The sequence below is a fragment of the Mus caroli genome, unplaced genomic scaffold, assembly GCF_978045245.1.
Source record: "Mus caroli unplaced genomic scaffold, Mus_caroli_1 scaffold_1, whole genome shotgun sequence".
Taxonomy (NCBI): Eukaryota; Metazoa; Chordata; class Mammalia; order Rodentia; family Muridae; genus Mus; species Mus caroli.
This window is the reverse complement of record NW_028227256.1, coordinates 93,678,873-93,700,771: the sequence shown is the minus strand read 5'-3', so window position 1 is coordinate 93,700,771 and position 21,899 is coordinate 93,678,873. Positions and strand designations below refer to the sequence as shown.

General features: G+C 37.0%; 1 protein-coding gene across 1 annotated transcript in view; it reads left to right on the top strand.

The window, feature by feature from the left end:
- Window positions 1-21,899, top strand: part of LOC110294998 (solute carrier organic anion transporter family member 6C1) — an 81,123-nt gene that overhangs the window by 22,647 nt on the left and 36,577 nt on the right. The window contains exons 5-6 of the mRNA XM_021163439.2: window positions 3,580-3,698; window positions 12,047-12,156. Coding sequence (XP_021019098.1) covers window positions 3,580-3,698; window positions 12,047-12,156 — 229 coding nt within the window. The remainder of the gene's footprint in view (window positions 1-3,579; window positions 3,699-12,046; window positions 12,157-21,899) is intronic.

Below are 21,899 nucleotides of genomic sequence, written 5' to 3'. Positions count from 1 at the left end.
AATGAAAAGGATATACATATTCAGGAACAGGGCAGTCAAATGTCATCTAACAGATTACATTCTGCCAAGTCTATGGAAATCATACTATAATCTAGCTCTCAGAGATAAAAGGTAACAAAACTATTCTCAAGGGAATGGAAGAAAATAACATGTAAGAGTCGAGATTTACCTCCTAACACACTTCTTGGCAGAAAACACGTACATATGGCAACATTTATTTTCTTTTATATTTTAAGATTAGAATAAAATTTCATTGTTTCAAAGTCTTCTCCTTCTCGCTCTTTTTCAAATTCTTGGTGTTACATATCTATATATACATGTAAATTTCCAAATAATTTTATAGAGTGGATCGAAAAATAACTATACTTAATTGTTTTAAAGATAAGCAAATCTATCCCACAAGAAATAATAAAGTAGGCTACTCAAACTGAAGTTACTAAGAAAAAATAAAAATGCAAAACTCATAGCTAAAATAATTTAAAAATCTGGAGCACCAATGTGGAATTTAATAATATAAGCCATATACACCAGGTGTAACCTCCTTAGAAGAAACGCTATAATGGAAAACAATAAAATTAACAACTTTCTTAAATTTAGTCAATACACAGATATGTTAATTAAATATAAATTACAAATGCTGCATAGCAAGCTTCGATGATGCACTATCACTTTTTGAAAATGAAAAATTGGTAAGAAAGACAAATGATTTCCTGAGAAGGTGGAGAAAGAGTTTTGGGAAATGAGTGAAGAACCCACATACCCAATGCAATGGAAGTCCCTGCTTGTGCCTCTGCCCTTGGAGTCTCTTTGTTCAGTTTTTCTCTGCTAGATTCAAATTTGCAGGTTCATTTTAATTGATTTTAGGGTGAGAGAGAAAGCTCTGCTTTCATCTTCTGCATATGGACATCTACTTTCCCCAGAACCAGTCTTTAAAGAAGCTGTCTATATTCCAGTCTATGATTTTTCTCCCTTAGTTCACAATTAGACATCTGCAGTGCGGCCTTCGTTTGTTTCCATCTCTATCCTGTGGTTCATGTGTTTATTTCTGCACAAATACCATGCAATATTAGACACTATGAGAATGTAGTGCAATTTAAGATCTAGTATCAAGATTTCCCCAGCATTGTGTTTCCTCAGATTCTTTGGCTGTTTAGGGTCTTTGTGTCTCCATCTTAATTTTAGCTTATTTCTTCTCATTCTATGAAGAATCACATATGCATTGATAAATATTGCATTGTGTCTTTAGAAAAGTTTCACTAATATGACAGTTTCACAATATTAATTCTGTTAACTCATGAACATGGAGGACATTCCATCTTTTATTGTTTTCCTTTATTTTTTCTCTAGTTCTTAACAGTTTTCCTGGTGTTGTGTGTACGTGACCAAGTATGGTTGGTGGTAAAAGTACACTTTTACCTTCAAAACTTTTCCCCTAGGTTCTTTTTTCTTTAATAATGTTTTCGTTCACCTGTTAATGTGAGGGTTTTCCTGATGTTTTTCTTAATATGTTTATTATTGGTTCTAGGAAAGCCATTAATTTTTATATGCTAATTATCTATTTTACTGCCATGCCAAAGGAATTTACAATAATAATCTCTCAAGAGATCTCAGCATATGTTAAGTATAGAATCTTATCCTTTTAAGTAGTTTTCCTCCTTCTATGTAGGATTTTTTTTCTATTTCTTTTCCTCATTCAGCTACTTGGGTTAAGACAGTAGAGCTCTCTTGAGTAAGTGTGCAGAGAGTTGACACTCACTTTCCATTCTTAACTGCAGAGGAAAGGTTTTCAGATTGCCCTTGTTTAGATCAGTCCTTCCTGCAGCCATGGCTTATGACCTCTATTATAATTTCTTTGGCTCTTCTCATACTTTCTTTGATGTTTTATTATGAAGAGGGGTTGAGTTTTTGACATAACAATTTATAAATATTGAGATGTATGTTAATTTGGTGTTTGATTATATTTTATGTGCTTTAAAGCAATTATTAACTATAAGGAATAATTAAATATCCCCATAGTTACACCTTTTTTTCTTTTATACCCTATTCTACCCCATGACATATTTTTATTTCAGTATTAAAAACTCATTTTTAGTATTTGAAACTTTATTGTATATTTCACTACTTGTGTACAAACACTCCCCCCACCACATACACACACAGACACACTTTGAAGCTGAAGACTTGGGTTAGCAATAGTGAGCACTTGTTGGGTTGGGTTCCCAGCACTCACATGGGGGCTCACATCAATCTGTAAACACAAGTCCAGGGTGTGTGACAGCCTCTTCTGATCTCTGAATATGGTGCACTACATGCATGCAGGCAAAGCACTCATATACATCAAATAAGCAAATGTAACAAAAGACTTAAAGAAAACAATAATTATTTAAAATAAACATCTATTCTTCTTGCTAAATCAACATCCTGATAATGACCAAAGCACTTAGATTTCAACTAAACTTATGTGTTAAATTCGTAAGCATTATTACCTTCCCATAAAAGAAAAGAGCATGCTGTGATGTTTTCTCTAGTCTTTTTAATGTTGTTCAAAGAAGGTTTATTATTTGACATTGAATATGTGTCAGAAAAGTAATTAATGGGCCTTTCAGTTTGCTGATTGTCCTATAAAAGAATCATAACAATTTTTAGTTTCAAAATAACTTACTTTTGAGCATGAGGAAAATATTTTGATTTCCAAATGTATCTGGTAAATATGATCAACATTTTTGCTTATATTTAATAGCTTTTTTAAAGATATGCTTTCATCAGAGGCCTCAGTTCTTCTAGGTGTACAGTTACACATAGCATGTGCCACATGTGATGTGTTATTAAAAACATTCCAATTATGAAGAAACACAAAACTTGGAGATATTGCAAACAACAGGGAGTTAGGGCAGTGGTGATTCATGTACTCTCAAATGTTTGGAGGATTCGTGTGAGGCTTTTCAGCTTAAGAGTGAAATTGAAGTCTTTTTAAAAGGAAATGGAAGGTATCCTTTAATTATAGAGCTCCTGTTTAGCATGAGGGAAGCCCTCATTCAATCCTCAGTACCACAATGAATAAACATCAGTGAAGGTATAGTAACAAGAAAGCAAGGTGTAGAGATTATGGATGCTATATAGTAATACATATAACAAGTAGATTGGGGAAATGAAGATTGGGCCCTTATATGATTGTGGATGGATACATATGTTCCTGAGTAACATGTTCAAAATATGAGGATTTGCTTTTTTTTCTTTAAAAGAATAAATGTTTATTTCAAGTATGAAAAGTAATCTTCCAAAAACTCCACGCAGTTTAACAAAAGTATAAAACAAGACTTCTGAAAAAAACTTTTACAATGAGGCACAAATTAGGGATAGACATTGTCATTCAGAGTGGGCACTTTCTGAAAAAATAATTTTTGCTAATGTGCTTAGAAACGAGAATATGTTTCCAGCCCCAAGATTTAGACTCCAGAGAACCAAATAACCCTATTTTTAAAAAATGGGGAACAAAGCTAAAGAGAGAATTCTCAACTGAGGAAACTTGAAGGGCAGAGAAGCACTTAAAGAAATGTTTTTTATCTTTCTCTATTCAAGTGAACCTGCGAAGGTGTACCAACTGTTGCAGAGCGGGTGGTGGAAAACTTTTTTGATTATTGCTGCAATCTCATTTTGTGTATCTTTCATGATGGCATGTTTTCCAACTAGTTTACCTGGTGAGTATAAAAAGAATATAATTAGTTACAGAATTTTTACCCTCAGCTCCCATTCTCAAAGCACAGATAAACTACATCTCCTTATGAATATGCTTTCCTACTGGTTTTGCTCTGTAACAAAGTAATATGATCATAGTGTGGTTGTTGTCTTTACCAAGTCAAGCAATATCATATCCACATATTATATTTATGAACTATAATTTTATTTATATATTTTTGTTACTCATTATTTCTTTTTAATAATCCCTTTTTCTTTAAAGTGCATAGGTGTTTTTGAATATGAAGGTATACGTAAATCTATTTACCATTGATTGTTAGTCATATTGTCTACAGTTAACAGGATGTATAGAATGATTCCCTTTTATCTATCTATCTATCTATCTATCTATCTATCTATCTATCTATCTATCATCTATCTATCTATCATCTATCTATCTATGGATATATATTGAGAGATATAGATATAATTTGTATTCCATGTATAGATTTTTATTTCATATTTATTTGTATTTCATACATAAACATGGTATTCATTAGAATGACTTACACCTTCTGCTATAGCTAATACAACAATGTCTGTCTGTGAAAGGATGGTCAGTTGTTGCTCAGTCCATGAGTTTAAATGCCTCAGTTACCTTTCAGAAATTACAAAGACATAGGCTCTAATGCCAGTGAAGGAATGGACTTGCAATCAATGCAAAAGCAAGCACAAAAAGAGTAGAAGGGGTCAGGGACAAGTCTGAATGTTCAGGTTCAGTTCTTAATGAAATACAAATGTAAATGAAAGGCAAAAGTACAATATACACAAACATTTGCCATACCACTGAAACAGTTCTGTAAAGGAAATCTCATCACTAACAGAACCTATGTGAAAAAAAATCTTATTTTTTTTAAGACAGAGTTACTCTCAGTAGCCACAGCTGTGTTACACCTCACTCTATAGACCATGCTGTCTATAAACTCAAAGATCATCTGTGTCTGCCTCCCAAGTACTTGATTTAAACTTTGTGCCACCACCATATGGCTACATAACTAGTTTTTAAAGAAATACAAATGGGCAATAAATATTTGTAGAATGTTTGGCATCATTTTCCACTAAGCAAATGAAAATTAAATCTGCACTGAAACTCCATCTCCTTGTGAGAATAAATGCTCAAAAGAATGTGGGCAAAATAAAACCTTTACTCAATGCTGGTGGCAGCATAAACTTCTTTAGTTACTCTGGAGGTTCTTCCAAAAAATTCCAGAAATTAAGGGGCTGGAGAGATGTTTTAATAGTTGAGAGTGCATGCCCCTCTTGCATATGACCTGAGTCAACTATCTGTACCTGTACATCACACAGGCAATTGCTTGTGTGCCCATACTTTCTCACACACGAATTTATACATAATTAAAAATCTTTCTTAAAAAACTGAAAATAAAACTGCCATATGATCTGTCTTAGTCAAGGTTTCTATTCCTGCACAAATATCATGACCAAGAAGCAAGTTGGGGAGGAAGGGGTTTATTCGGCTTACACTTCCATACTGCTGTTCATCACCAAAGGAAGTCAGGACTGGAACTCAAGCAGGTCAGAAAGCAGGAACTGATGCAGAAGCCATGGAGGAATGTTCTTTACTTGCTTGCTTCCCCTGGCTTGTTCAGCCTGCTTTCTTATATAGAACCAAGACTACCAGCCCAGAGATGGCACCACCCACAAAGGGACCTCCTCCCTTGATCACTAATTGAGAAAATGCCTTACAGCTGGATTCCATGGAGGCATTTCGACAACTGAAGCTCCTTTCTCTGTGATAACTCCAGCCTGTGTCAAGTTGACACAAAACTAGCCAGTACAATTGATCCCTTGTCAACTTGACACACAAACACATAGTTTCTTATTCATCCCCAAGATCTAAACACCTTTAAAAGTCCCACAGTCTTTACATATTAAAAGTTCAATTCCTTTAAAAGATTCAATATCTTTTAAAATTCAAAGTCTCTTAAATGTGAGCTCCACTAAAATTCTTTCTTCCTTCAAGAGGGAAAAACATCAGGGCACAGTCACAATCAAAAGCAAAAATCAATCTCCAACTATCTAATGTCTGGGATCCAACTCACGATCTTCTGGGCTCCTCCAAGGGCTTGGGTCACTTCTCCAGCCCTGTCCTTTGTAGCATACACGTTGTCTTCTAGACTCCAGCTGCCTGTACTCCACTGCTGCTGCTGTTCTTGGTGGTCATCTCATGGTACTAGCATCTCCAAAATGCTGCTGTCTTCCATTGTAACTAGGCTTCACCAATAGTCTCGCATAGGCTCCCTTCCTGATGCCAAGCCTCAACTCCTTTGCATGACCCCTTCAGTCCTAGGCCATCAATTGCAACTGAGGCTGCTCCTTCTCTAATGGCCTTCCATGGCCTCTCACAGTGTCGATCCTCAGCTGCTCTTTGTGACCCCTTCATTCCTTCAAAAACAGTACCACCTGGGTGACTCTTACACATTACCAAGTCCTGCTGCAGCATGAGGTACAAACTTAGCTATCTCTGGAACACAGCTTCTTTGTGCTTTCAGAAAACACTTCTCAGAAGATGTCACCTCAGTGATGCTGGTCTCTTCTTAATCACTGCTAATTTCTTAGCTCCAGTTAACCAGCATCAATGGTCCCAGTAATGCAAAGTTTTCACTTTAATAGTTTTGGTACCTTGTTAATCACAGCTGATTCTTCAGCCACAGCTAACCAGAACCACAGAATCTTCACAATCAAAAATAGCAATGGCCCTGAAAAGAGTCTTTAATCTTTCCTCTGGAATTTCACAAGCCAGGCCTCCATCTTCTGCACTGTTCTCAACATTATCTTCCAAGTTCCTACACAACATCCCACAGAGCTCTTAACACCAAATGGATTGTCTAGCCCAAAGTTCCAAAGTCTTTCCACAGTTCTCCCCAAAACATGGTCAGGTTGTCACAGGAATACCCCACTTCTGGTACCAATTTGTCTTAGTCAGGGTTTCTATTCCTGCACAAACATCATGACCAAGAAGCAAGTTGGGGAGAAAAGGGTTTATTCGGCTTACACTTCCATACTGCTGTTCATCACCAAGGAAGTCAGGACTGGAACTCAAGCAGGTCAAGAAGCAGGAGCTGATGCAGAAGCCATGGAGGGATGCTCTTTACTTGCTTGCTTCCCCTGGCTTGTTCAGCCTGCTCTCTTATAGACCTCAAGACTACCAACCCAGAGATGCTTCCACCCAGAAGAGGACCTCCTCCCTTGATCACTAGTTGAGAAAATGCCTTACAGCTGGATTCCATGGAGGCATTTCCACAACTGAAGTTCCTTTCTCTGTGATAACTCCAGCCTGGGTCAAGTTGACACAAAACTAGCCAGTACATGACCTAATCATATGATTCTTGCATATGTATGCCTAAATAGCTGTGTATCTTTGCTTATTGCCTCACTATAGAAAATAGTTAGAAGATGGAACTTATAGAGATTTCTATAAACAATGTAATGGGATAAAGAAAACATAGTACCTATGGAGAGTGGAATTTTATTCAGCCATAAAGAAAAAATGAAACTGTGAGAGTGGAAGGAATTCTAATGTTAATTCAAACCAGTGAAACTCAGAAAGTCAAACAACAAATGTTTTCCTTAATAAGTGTAACAAAAATTTAAAAGTATGTATGTATATGCACACATACATGTATGTAGTACGTGTGTATCTGGGTGTGTATGTGTGCAGGAGCATTGTCAGAATGACAACTAGAAAAGTGATGGAGTGAGGGTCTGAAGAGAGCATAAGGGAAGTTGGATAGACAGCAGTGAAATTCAGATAATACATGAGCAGAATGTGAGACTTACAAGGAGAGGAACCAATTGTGGTGGGTGGTCATGACATGTGGAAGAGCAATAGGGAAAGGAACAAATAAGAACAGAGTATGATTACTTGTACACATGAAAAAAACAGGAAGTCACCTACTTTATATGCTAACCTAAAATGTTTAAAGTAAGAGTTTAACAACTGGGACCTCTCACCATCCATAGTAGCTGTCATAGGGATGCAGGGATGGTTCAATATACGGAAATCCATCAACGTAATCCAGTATATAAACAAACTCAAAGACAAAAACCACATGGTCATCTCGTTAGATGCGGAAAAAGCATTTGACAAGATCCAACACCCATTCATGATAAAAGTCTTGGAAAGATCAGGAATTCAAGGCCCATACCTAAACATGATAAAAGCAATCTACAGCAAACCAGTAGCCAACATCAAAGTAAATGGTGAGAAGCTTAAAGCAATCCCTCTAAAATCAGGGACTAGACAAGGCTGTCCACTTTCTCCATACCTATTCAACATTGTACTTGAAGTCCTAGCCAGAGCAATTCGACAACAAAAGGAGATCAAAGGGATACAAATTGGAAAAGATGAAGTCAAAATATCACTTTTTGCAGATGATATGATAGTATATATAAGTGACCCTAAAAATTCCACCAGAGAACTCCTAAGTCTGATAAACAGCTTCGGTGAAGTAGCTGGATATAAAATTAACTCAAACAAATCAATGGCCTTTCTCTACACAAAGGATAAACAGGCTGAGAAAGAAATTAGGGAAACAACACCCTTCTCAATAGTCACAAATAATATAAAATATCTTGGCGTGACTCTAACTAAGGAAGTGAAAGATCTGTATGATAAAAACTTCAAGTCTCTGAAGAAAGAAATTATAGAAGATCTCAGAAGATGGAAAGATCTCCCATGCTCATGGATTGGCAGGATCAACATTGTAAAAATGGCTATCTTGCCAAAAGCAATCTACAGATTCAATGCAATCCCCATCAAAATTCCAAATCAATTCTTCAACGAATTAGAAAGTGCAATCTGCAAATTCATCTGGAATAACAAAAAACCTAGGATAGCAAAAACTCTTCTCAAGGATAAAAGAACCTCTGGTGGAATCACCATGCCGGACCTAAAGCTTTACTACAGAGCAATTGTGATAAAAACTGCATGGTACTGGTATAGTGACAGACAAATAGACCAATGGAATAGAATTGAAGACCCAGAAATGAACCCACACACCTACGGTCACTTGATCTTCGACAAGGGAGCTAAAAACATCCAGTGGAAGAAAGACAGCATTTTCAACAAATGGTGCTGGCACAACTGGTTGTTAACATGTAGAAGAATGCGAATCGATCCATTCCTATCTCCTTGTACTAAGGTCAAGTCTAAGTGGATCAAGGAACTTCACATAAAACCAGAGACACTGAAACTTATAGAAGAGAAAGTGGGGAAAAGCCTTGAAGATATGGGCACAGGGGAAAAATTCCTGAATAGAACAGTAATGGCTTGTGCTGTAAGATCGAGAATTGACAAGTGGGACCTCATGAAACTACAAAGCTTCTGCAAGGCTAAAGACACCATCAATAAGACAAAAACACCACCAACAGATTGGGAAAGGATCTTCACCTATCCTAAATCAGATAAGGTTCTAATATCCAATATATATAAAGAACTCAAGAAGGTGGACTCCAGAAAGTCAAATAACCCCATTAAAAAATGGGGCTCAGAACTGAACAAAGAATTCTCACCTGAGGAATACCGAATGGCAGAGAAACACCTGAAAAAATGTTCAACATCCTTAATCATCAGGGAAATGCAACTCAAAACAACCCTGAGATTCCACCTCACACCAGTCAGAATGGCTAAGATCAAAAATTCAGGTGACAGCAGATGCTGGCGAGGATGTGGAGAAAGAGGAACACTCCTCCATGGTTGGTGGGATTGCAAGCTTGTACAACCACTCTGGAAATCAGTCTGGTGGTTCCTCAGAAAATTGGACATAGTACTACCGGAGGATCCAGCAATACCTCTCCTGGGCATATATCCAGAAGATGTCCCAACCGGTAAAAAGGACACATGCTCCACTATGTTCATAGCAGCCCTATTTATAATAGCCAGAAGCTGGAAAGAACCCATATGTCCCTCAACAGAGGAATGGATACAGAAATTATGGTACATTTACACAATGGAGTACTACTCAGCTATTAAAAAGAATGAATTTATGAAATTCCTAGCCAAATGGTTGGACCTGGAGGGCATCATCTTGAGTGAAGTAACACAATCACAAAAGAACTCACACAATATGTATTCATTGATAAGTGGATATTAGCCCAAAACTTAGGATACCCAAGATATAAGATACAATTTGCTAAACGCATGAAACTCAAGAAGAATGAAGACCAAAGTGTGGACACTGTGCACCTTCTTAGAATTGGGAACAAAACACCCAGGGAAGGAGTTACAGAGACAAAGTTCGTAGCTGTGATGAAAGGATGGACCATTTAGAGACTGCCGTATCCAGGGATCCATCCCATAATCAGCTTCTAAACGCTGACACCATTGCATACACTAGCAAGATTTTGCTGAAAGGACCTAAATATAGCTGTCTCTTGTGAGACGATGCCGGGGCCTAGCAAACACAGGAGTGAATGTTCACAGTCAGCTATTGGATGTATCACAGGGCTCCCAATGGAGAAGCTAGAGAAAGTACCCAAGGAGCTAAAGGGATCTGCAACCCTATTGTTGGAACAACATGATGTACTAACCAGAACCCCGGAGCTCTTGTCTCTAGCTGCATATGTATGGAAAGATGGCCTAGTCGGCCATCAATGGAAAGAGAGGCCCATTGGACTTGCAAACTTTATATGCCCCAATATAGGGGAATGCCAGGGCCAAAAGAATGGGAATGGGTGGGTAGGGAAGTGGGGGGCGCTATGGGGGACTTTTGGGATAGCATTGGAAATGTAATTGAGGAAAATATGTAATAAAAATATTAAAAATCAAAAAAAAAGGAAATGCCAATGAGACATCATCCATTGAAAGTGAAACCTTCATTACTCTTACTGCACTGTTCACCCAACCATGGTTTAAAGCCTACCTAGTAATACAACAACAAATTATTGGATAAGGAAATGTACTCCCCAGGGCACTTGACTCAGATGTAAAGAACAGCCATAACACTTGTAGCAAACAGGTTGTGATGACAGGGACATGTAGGAAATGAATGGAGAAAAGGGGCTGCATGAGAAGAAAACATAATGGGGGTAGGAGAGAGCAGTGAGTAAGATCACGTCAAGTGAGAAAGTATAATTACCTTTATTAGTATTATTTCTGTTGTGTTATTACTATGTATCCTTGCACAAACTTCTAACTTGGTAGTGACACTTATTACTACAAACTATTTTCTGATACATAAATGACGTTTCAATGGGGAGAGGAGCTTGAGCTGTGTCATCATATGTTATTAATTGAATATGGCTATCAAATTCTACATTAAATTAAGAATTAATTCAGCCATAGTTCCATACTTTCAACAGTTAAGAGATAGGCATTGTGATCAACTGCAGAATTATAGCAAGTCAAATATGAGAAGTATTCATTATCAAATAATTACATTTTTATTAGGTATTTTCTTCATTTATATTTCAAATGCTATCCCAAAAGTACCCCATACCCTCTCCTACCCACCCACTCCCACTTCTTGGCACTGGTGTTCCCCTGTACTGTGGCATATAAAGTTTGCAAGACCAAGGGGCCTCTCTTCCCAATGATGGCCAACTAGGCCATCTTCTGATAAATATGAGCTCTGGGGATACTGGTTAGTTCATATTGTTGTTCCACCTATAGGGCTGCAGACTGCAGACTCCTTTAGCTCCTTGGATACTTTCTCTAGCTCCTCCAGTGGGGGCCCTGTGTTCCATCCAATAGACGACTGTGAGCATCCACTTCTGTGTTTACCAGGAACTGGCATAGCCTCACAACAGACAGCTATATCAGGGTCCTTTCAGCAAAATCTTGCTGGTGTATGCAATGGTGTCTGCGTTTGGAGGCTGATTATGGGATGGATCCCCGTATGCAGCAGTCTCTAGATGGTTCGTCCATTCATCTCAGCTCCAAACTTTGTCTCTGTAACTCCTTCCTTGGGTGTTTTGTTCCCAATTCTAAGAAGAGGCAAAGTGACCACACTTTGGTCTTCATTCTAAAAGAGCAGAACCTTTAATCCCAGCACTCAGGAGCCATAGGCAGGCGAATTTCTGAGTTGGAGGCCAGCCTGGTCTACAAAGTGAATTCCAGAACAGTCAGGGCTATACAGAGAAACCCTGTCTCGAAAAGAATTACAGTTTACAAAGCACAACTGTTGTTGAAGAATTTGCATCCTAAAACATACATTGTTTTTAGTGTTTTTAACATAACTCACTTTAAATTCCATGACAAAATGAGAATATTATAATGTGTACAAATGAATGATGTATATATTCGTATTGACTTGGAGATAAAAAAAAATATTATCTTCCTTGCAACCTATAGGTGCACATAAGTTAAGACTTGCGAAAAGAAAGGAACCTCCCACCATTGACAGGAGACTTAAAGATATGAAAATTCAACCTCATTTGAAGGGTTTTCTTCATAATATTTGGGTAAAGTAAAATATTTTTGTTAACAAGTCAGTTTAACTGACCTGTGTAAACTATACAGTTAAGAGTTAAGAATGGGACAAACTGTTTAATTTAAATTTGTGTGAAAGGTTTGGATTCTCTTAGAGAAATTATTAAATTATTCCTCATAATGGAAAGAAATAACCCCTTCTTTAACAATGCTAAAGACCCATCTAGAGCTAGAGACTAATAAGACACAAGTATAATTTTGATTTGTTTTTCATTGATTTGATACAATTTTGTTTTTATTGTCTCTAAAGAAATAAATATGACATAAAACAAAATTACATGAACTGGAAGAACTCTGTGTCAACACATAGACACTCCCCAACACAGAAATAAAATCATGATATTTAAAACGAAATCCTTTGTTTCTGTGTATGATAAGCAAGTCTATCATAGAAGTAACAGACATAGGAATGCATAGGGAGCCCCTTCCAATGCTCTAGTCCGATTCTGAATATTATTTATCCTACTTATAACATTCTTTCAGGCATATAGATTACTTGGTTGTAGTTTTCACACACACACACAATTTCATTCATTCTTAAGTGTATTTTACACTGTGAATAACACTTCCAAGAGTCTTGAAAATAACATCAATTGAATTTTCCTAACTCACTTTAGAATTCTATATCCTCCGAATTTTTAGTTATTTTTCTCTTTCTTAGAGATATTCTTTCATTGTTCATTTTTCTGCCTAAACCATCCCATTCCTTTTTAGAAAATAGTTTATTTTGCAATTAAAATATAGTACGGGTCTTCTCTCTTTCCCTTCTTTTCCCCCTTTTTATTTCCATGCATACCAAACCCCTTTCTCTTAACTATAGAGAAAGAACTACAGGCAAATAGGAACACTGAGAGAAAGATAAATAACCTTCACTAGGAAAGAGGAAAGTATTAATTCAATAACTCTGTTACCCCTAGTCCCTTCTTCAATACATAACATCTCAGAATATAAGAACTGTATTTGGTTTATCATTTACTTAAGAGTGAATTTCTGCATATAAGTAAATATATACCATATTTATCTATCTGGGTCTTGGTTATCTAACTCAGAATGATGGCTAACTAGTTCCATCCATTTGTTTGCAAATTCTATGTTGTTAATTTTAACACCTGAGGTACACTCCATTGTGTAAATGTATCACATATCTCTTATCCATTCTTCTGTTGAAGGATATGGTATCTAGGAATTGGAAAAAACAGTGAAGAAAAGTCATCTCCTTTTGCAATAGTGCTTGAGATGAGGATGGCTAATTAGATCTGTTTTTATTTTAGGGGATTCTCAGTATATATTCCTAGATCATTTGTTAATTGGGTTAGTTGCCCTCTTTAGGCTTATTTTCTTCTTTGTATATTATCACCATCTGTCACATATATATTTGGGGAGATTTTTTCCCATTTAGTATGATATTAGTTCATTCTATGAAGGGTTTCCTTTGCAGAAAAGAAGTATTTTGATCTCATGAGATTCAGCATCCCCATTATTTACATAATCTCTTAAGTCACTGAAATCATATTTAGAAGTCCCTTTTCTTATCTTTAATTGAACTCCTTATTTTATCCTCTAGTAGTTTTAGAGATTCTGGTATGATACTGGGGTGGGTCATTGATTCATTCATAACTGATTATTTTGTACAGGGTGAGAGACAAGGATCACACTTGATTCTTACACCTACAGATGTCCAGTTTTTCCAGCAACATTTGCTGAAGACACTACCTTCTCCAATCTATATTTTGGAGATCAGTTGTCAAAACCACAGTGGCTCTAGTTGCACGGAGTTATATCTGTTCTTCTACTACATTGATTACCAGATCTGTTTTTGTGCCAATACCATGCTCTTTTATACTATGGTTCTATAGAATAACTTGAAATCACATACAGTGAGACCTCAACCAGAGTTCTTATTATCCATTTTAGTTTTGACTCTCCTTGGTCTTTCATACTTCCATGCTAATTTTGAGATTTTCTTGTTTGTTACTGTGAAGAACTTAGCTAGCATTTCTTGTGTAGATTGAACTGACTTTATCGGGGTTGATGTGAACAGAAGCTAGGGCCAGAGCATTGACTGCCCTCATGATACAGTTTTTGCTCATAGTTGAATCCTTTTGCAGCTAAGTGGATATACTATATAAGATTTATTTTCATCTCTTCCTATTTTCTAAATGCTTATCTTTATGAAATCCTGAATCCACTGTAATAATTGATTACATTTACTCAAAATCTAATTCCATTTTTAAAAGTTGCATTCTAAAGCTCAGGCTATACTTGAACATTAACCCTTTCTCGGCCACTGGAGTTCTAGAATTTCAGGTATACAGCTCCACAATTTAATACTATTTAATACTAATTCTATACAAATATTACATGCAACTATTATTTAACAATGCAGTAACCAAATAACTATAAATGCTTTATATTGTTAAATATTAAGCTGAAATGTTTAACAATATTTTGTAAAGTCTACAAATGGTTGTTAAGGTTTATATTATTTAAAATTCTTTGGATAAAGTGAATTAACTGTGTATATTAGTAGGGTTTATTGTGATATCTCACTGAAGATAGCAGACACTGACTGAATCATGACACTATTAATAATCAGTGTTCTATATGCACATAAACTATTTTCTTAGCCCCCTAGATACTGCAGAGAGCACTTTGAATTTGTCTCTCTCTTTAACTTACAATAATTAATGCATTTTGCTTCACTTATGTATGACATTTACAAATGATGAGATTTCATTTGTCTTTATAGCAAATAATACTCAATACCACACACACATATATATAATATATATACATGACACATATACGGATGCATATATACATATACATGAACATGCCTATAAGCGTACATATATGCATGTATGTTCACATATACATATATGCCACATTCATTTTATCAGGTTATTGATTAATAGTTACCTAGGTTAATGTGAATCATGGCATTTGTTGTTATGCTGATCACTATTTTTTGATAATACTCTAATTTAAATAGTCTTCAGTATGCTCTAAAGTCAGTATCATGATAAGGGCTTATTTTCTAGAAAAATATTAGGATATTTTGCAAATTCTAAGACTTGGAGCCTAAGCAAAAGTCCTTAGGTCATTAAACATGGAATATGGAAGCCTGATCCATTATTTTCTTACTTTTTCTGTCTTGGTCATGGCGTGAAAGATTGTATGAGCATGTGCTGCCTGAGTTAAAGTAACTAAGACCATCAACCATTGTCTGAATCCTTAACAGGTATTAATATAAATGTTTGTATTATTATGTATTAAGTAGCTGGATCATATGGTAGGTCTCCTCTTGATTTTTGAGTAACATCATTCTTTTTTCATAGTAGCCAAACCACACCCCAACCAATAAGTTATAACTGTTTTTGATATTCATCCTTGACAAGAATCTTGGTTTTTGAAGTTTAGGCTCTTTGATAATAGCTATTTGTTATCATTGTGGCAGAATGAGTGCCTAAAACAAATTAAGGATAGAAGAGTTTGCAAGTCCAATGGGCCTCTCTTTCCATTGATGACCGACTAGGCCATCTTTTGATACATATGCAGCTAGAGTCAAGAGCTCAAGGGTACTGGTTAGTTCATAATGTTGTTCCACCTATAGGGTTGCAGATCCCTTTAGCTCCTTGGGTACTTTCTCTATCTCCTCAATTGGGGGCCCTGTGATCCATCCAATAGCTGACTGTGAGCATCCACTTCTGTGTTTGCTAGGCCCAGGCATAGTCTCACAAGAGACAGCTATATCAGGGTCCTTTCAGCAAAATCTTGCTAGTGTATGCAATGGTGTCAGCGTTTGGAGGCTGATTATGGGATGGATCCCTGGATATGGCAGTCTCCATATAGTGGTCCATTCTTTTGTCTCAGCTCCAAACTTTGTCTCTGTAACTCCTTCCATGGGAGTTTTGTTCCCAATTCTAAGAAGGGGCAAAGTGTCCACACTTTGGTCTTCGTTCTTCTTGAGTTTCATGTGTTTTGCAAATTGTAACTTATATCTTGGGTATTCTAAGTTTCTGGGCTAATATCCAGTTATCAGTGAGTACATATTTGGCCAGTGAATTCTGTAGCTGAACTTCCATCTGCTTTCTGGGTTCTTTTTTTTTCTTTCACTCTTTTCTGTCCTTCTTCTTTCACCCTTTCAACCCTGTAGCAAATAGATAGGAGAGGATAGAGTGGAAAGGGGTGTTCACATTATTTTTATACTACCACATACTGATTTGGGGGACCTAGTACTCTATGGCAAGTTTAATCTCCAGTATCAGGATATCTAATACTTTCTTCTTGTTGTTTAATCTTTGAACATGACTATTTTCAAACAGCAACCAACCAAATACCAACAGTTCCTCAATACTTGTGGTATATAAATGGTATTTATATACCATTTTAAGAGACCTCGGAATTTCAAATGTCACATAATTACAGAAACTATCTACAGCTGGCAATATAATAGTCCTGCTAGATCACAAGACAAATTATGGTCAGCTGCTGTGTACAATCTGAAGCAGTCCTATATCCTATACCTGGGATTAAAACAGAAACATATTCTTATATTACTGTGTTTTTAAAAGAAACCAAAAACTCTCACTACATTGCCTCCTTTCTGTTTTAAGCCATTAAGTGTGCTGTGTGGTTTTGGGAAATTAGAAACAGGGCTACTTTCAATGAATAAGTGATTTTGGAGTCAGTGTCCAAGGTTTTATTTTTATCACTTTTGATGGTATTGACAGGTTTTTTTTTGTTTGTTTGTTTAAAAACTTACTTGTCCCCAATGCAAAGCTGTTAAAGGCTCCCTTTTTGATTTTAACACCTCCTTAGAGTATACTGGCTGATTTAATCCCACAGTTTTTTTCTTTATAACCTGATGAATTTTGGCTACTCTTGTTTGAAATGGTTCATAATTTTTTGCTATGTGGGTCTTGAGCCAGGCTCCCAAATCCAATTCCAGACAGTAAAAAATTGTCTTGGATGTTTCTCTTCAATTTACACTCATTGGTCCAATGACAATCCTGTCACATGACCTGAACAACCCTAGAAGCATGGGCCTTCCTTCTTGTTTAACTTTAGAAAAACAAAAACAAAAACAAACAAACAAACAAAAAAAACATTGCTGGTAGAAATAGCTTGTTCACCTTTCCAGTGGAATGTGCCATATTTATCATAATTAATTCACGGTGCATCTTGAGATCTGAGACCTTATATGGCTTGGCTACAGTCTCTTTGCAAATAGTCATATTTCCTGCAACTGAAGCACCAGGAATGTGATATCAGAGACATCTTTCTTTAGTTTGACCTATGATATTAGCATGGTACATGTGAAAACGAGATCAGTTATAGCCTTTATGCACTTGTCCTTAGGTGCTGTCTGCTTATATAATGGTCTATTAACTTTCTACACTTAGTACTTGCATTTTCATATGCCAAAATTCTTATCAATACCTGTCTTTCATCAGGATCAGATATGGCTTTATTCACAGCTGAGACTAATCTCTGTGAAAAAAAAGTCAGTGGAGTCTTCCCCAGAGTCTTGTACAATGTTTGCAAATGAAATGAATCCTTTCCTTGGCTCCTGAACTGTGTCCAAAGCTCTTAAAACCACTAAGTGGCATTGTTCTACATCAGCATCCACAAACTGAAATTTATTCTTCTGTATCAGAGTACTGCCCTTCACCCAGCCACTGATCTTTGACTATCTTCATTCCCCTTGTGTTTTACTGTTAAGTATTTCAATTGCAGTCTTTGATTTAGTAGAGCCATCCAACCCCTTTCAGTTTGCACAATAATTCTCTATTGAGTAGCCAAGTTATTTAAAATTTGAGTAACAAAATAAGGCAAGTGAATCTCATGTGAAATCCTGGTGTCTTTACTATAGCTTAGGTCTATCATTTCTATAAGATACCATCCTATCTCCTGATAACCTTGTTCTACCACATTAGCAGGCATATATGTAGGGAAAGCTGTTGATGGCAATCTCCTTTTGGTGTGTGTATATTTTTCGGTTGTTTGCTTGTTTGTTTGTTTTTAATCTCTATTATATTTGCATGTTGATATTTCTTATTTTTATTAGATATTTTCTTTATTTACATTTCAAATGTTATCCCCCTTCCTGATTTCCCCTCTGAAAACCGCCTATTCCCTGCCTCCCTCCCCCTGCTCACAAACCCACCCACTCCCCTTTCCTGGATCTGGCATTCCTCAACACTGGGGCATAGAGCATTTATAGGACCAAGAACCTCTCCTCCCATTGATGACCAACTAGGCCATCCTCTCCTACATATGCAGTTGGAACCATGAGTCCCACCATGTGTACTCTTTGGTTGGTAGTTTAGTCCTTGGGAGCTCTGAGAGTACTAGTTAGTTTTCTCCTAAGCAGCTGCAAACCCCTTCAGCTCCTTGGGTACTTTCTCAAACTCCTTCATTGAGGACCCTGTGCTAAGTCCAATGGCTGGCTGTGTGCATCCACTTCTGTATTTGTCAGGCACTGGCAGAGCCTCTCAGGAGACAGCTATATCAGACTCCTGTCAGCAAGCACTTGTTGGCATCCACAATAGTGTCTGGGTTTGGTGACTGTATATGGGATGGATCCTCAGGTGAGACAGTTTGTGGATGGTCATTCCTTCAGTCTCTGTTCCACACTTTGTCTCTGTAACTCCTTCCATGGGTGTTTTGTACCCCCTTCTTTTTTTTAATTTTTAATATTTTTTATTACATATTTTCCTCAATTACATTTCCAATGCTATCCCAAAAGTCCCCCATACCCCCCCCCACTTCCCTACCCACCCATTCCCATTCTTTTGGCCCTGGCATTCCCCTGTATTGGGGCATATAAAGTTTGCAAGTCCAATGGGCCTCTCTTTCCAGTGATGGCCGACTAGGCCATCTTTCGATACATATGCAGCTAGAGACAAGAGCTCCGGGGTTCTGGTTAGTTCATCATGTTGTTCCAACTATAGGGTTGCAGATCCCTTTAACTCCTTGGGTACTTTCTCTAGCTTCTCCATTGGGAGCCCTGTGATCCATCCAATAGCTGACTGTGAGCATCCACTTCTGTGTTTGCTAGGCCCCATCATAGTCTCACAAGAGACAGCTATATCAGGGTCCTTTCAGAAAAATCTTGCTAGTGTATGCAATGGTGTCAGCGTTCAGAAGCTGATTATGGGATGGATCCCTGGATATGGCAGTCTCTAGATGGTCCATCCTTTCATCACAGCTCCAAACTTTGTCTCTGTAACTCCTTCCATGGGTGTTTTGTTCCCAATTCTAAGAAGGGGCATAGTGTCCACACTTTGGTCTTCATTCTTCTTGAGTTTCATGCGTTTAGCAAATTGTATCTTATATCTTGGGTATCCTAAGTTTTGGGCTAATATCCACTTATCAGTGAATACATATTGTGTGAGTTCCTTTGTGATTGTGTTACCTCACTCAAGATGATGCCCTCCAGGTCCATCCATTTGGCTAGGAATTTCATAAATTCATTCTTTTTAATAGCTGAGTAGTACTCCATTGTGTAAATGTACCATAATTTCTGTATCCATTCCTCTGTTGAGGGGCATCTGGGTTCTTTTCAGCTTCTGGCTATTAAAACTAAGGCTGCTATGAACATAGTGGAGCATGTTTCCTTCTTACCAGTTGGGACATCTTCTGGATATATGCCCAGGAGAGGTATTGCTGGATCCTCCGGTAGTACTATGTCCAATTTTCTGAGGAACCGCCAGACTGATTTCCAGAGTGGTTGTACAAGCTTGCAATCCCACCAACAATGGAGGAGTGTTCCTCTTTCTCCACATCCTCACCAGCATCTGCTGTCACCTGAATTTTTGATCTTAGCCATTCTGACTGGTGTGAGGTGGAAGAATTGAAGTATCCATACTTTGGTCGTCCTCCTTCTTGAGTTTCATTCGTTTGTGAATTGTATCTTGGGTATTCCAAAGAACACACATGATGTGCACTCACTGATAAGTGGTTGGCGATCTCCTAACCCAGGACCAGTTGATTTTTAAATCTCAAAACTGGCTGTTTAATCAAATTATCCTCCCTCCTATTCATTTCTTCTTGGACATGACTATCCTATAGAGCAGCTTCTTTCTTTCTTTCACTCTGTGAGAAATTCCTGTTGTCCTGCTCAGTCCTCCCTCTACTGGCACTCCTCCCCTTGCCAGCATTTCCACCTCCACCTTCATTCTCCCCCTGGCCCCCTGTTGCACAGTCAACTCCTCAACACTTTCAGAAAATGGAGAGCAGAATGAACCCTTGTGTAATTTCATTTCATCCAATGCTTTGTTTCTCAGGTCCCTCAGTTTCCACACACAATTTTTACAGTGGCTCAGCCATTCTCTCAACCATTTTGTGAAACAAAATTTAGGAAGAATAAAAACAAATAAACAAACAAACACTCAGGATATCCTCTTTGGAGCAAAGCTGGCATGTTGAAAGAAGATATCCATCGATTTACCCCCTGCCTGGCATTTCCTCCAGAGCATCTGAAATCAAATTTCTAATTCTGCTTAGTCCCACATTGGGTGTCACTTGCAGCCAGAATTCCTCTGGCTACTTTGTACTTTTACGTGTCATTTCTCAACTATTTATATTCTTTTAGTACATATACAGATCATATGTCAACTCTTAACTTGGATTGCCTTTTTCATTTTAATTTTCTTTAGAACCTGTCCTGTTTGTCTTTTTATTCTTGCAACAAAGAATATGTGGCAAGCATTTTCTCCCATCCAGAGTTTGTCTCTTCATTCCAGTGGTTGTTTCTTTTCCTAAACAAAAGCCTCTTGGGTTTTTAAATGACCTCATTTATCCACATGGCTTCTGTTTTCTGTATTTTTGGAGTCAGGTAAAAATATTATCATTGTTCAAACTGATAAAGTGTAGCCTTTATGTTCCAACTTAGTAGATAGAATTTATGGTCTTATGTTTACATTTTAATCACTTTTCATTTGACCTTTCCTACATATGAATTACAGGATCAATTTACAGTTTTATACAAGTGGACTTTTATTCATTAAAGAACCTGTCTTTTCTTCAATGTATATTTTGTGTACATTTATCAAAATGATGCTGCGTATAGATGACTGAACCAGAAGAGTTTGATCTTTGGCTCAGTGGACTGAGTTTTGTCTGGGTCACGCTCCTTTGTCTACTGTGGCTCTGTAAAAGTCTAAATCTCAGGTGTTCTGACCCTTCTCACTCTGTTGTGTTACAGTTTAATTCAACTTATTGGCATCTTTTTCTCTGCTTTGGGAACTTCAATATTGTTTTTAAAAGTTCTAATATAATATTAGTTAAGGTTGCATTGAATATACAGATTAGCTTTTTGTTTTTCATTGTTAATTCTATCATTATCATATGTGATATTTGTGTGTGTGTGTGTGTGTGTGTGTGTCTACTTCAATTTCTTTCCACAGTGTTTTACAATTTTCACTATAGAGGTGCTTCATTTCTAAATTTATTTCAGGCATTTTATAGATAGCTATTTTTTGTGAGTGCATTCATAATTTCTTGCTCAGCAAGTTCATTCGGCTATGTAAATATTACTATATTTCATACTTTGATTTTATACACTTCAAATTTTCTAAATTAAGGAATCATTTCTAATTGTTTAAGTATTGATTTTAGGTTTCTCTTCCCATTAAACAGTGACAATGTGCCTTCCTATTTTATACTTTAATCTAAACCTAACCTTGAATTGTAGACTAAAACATAGTCA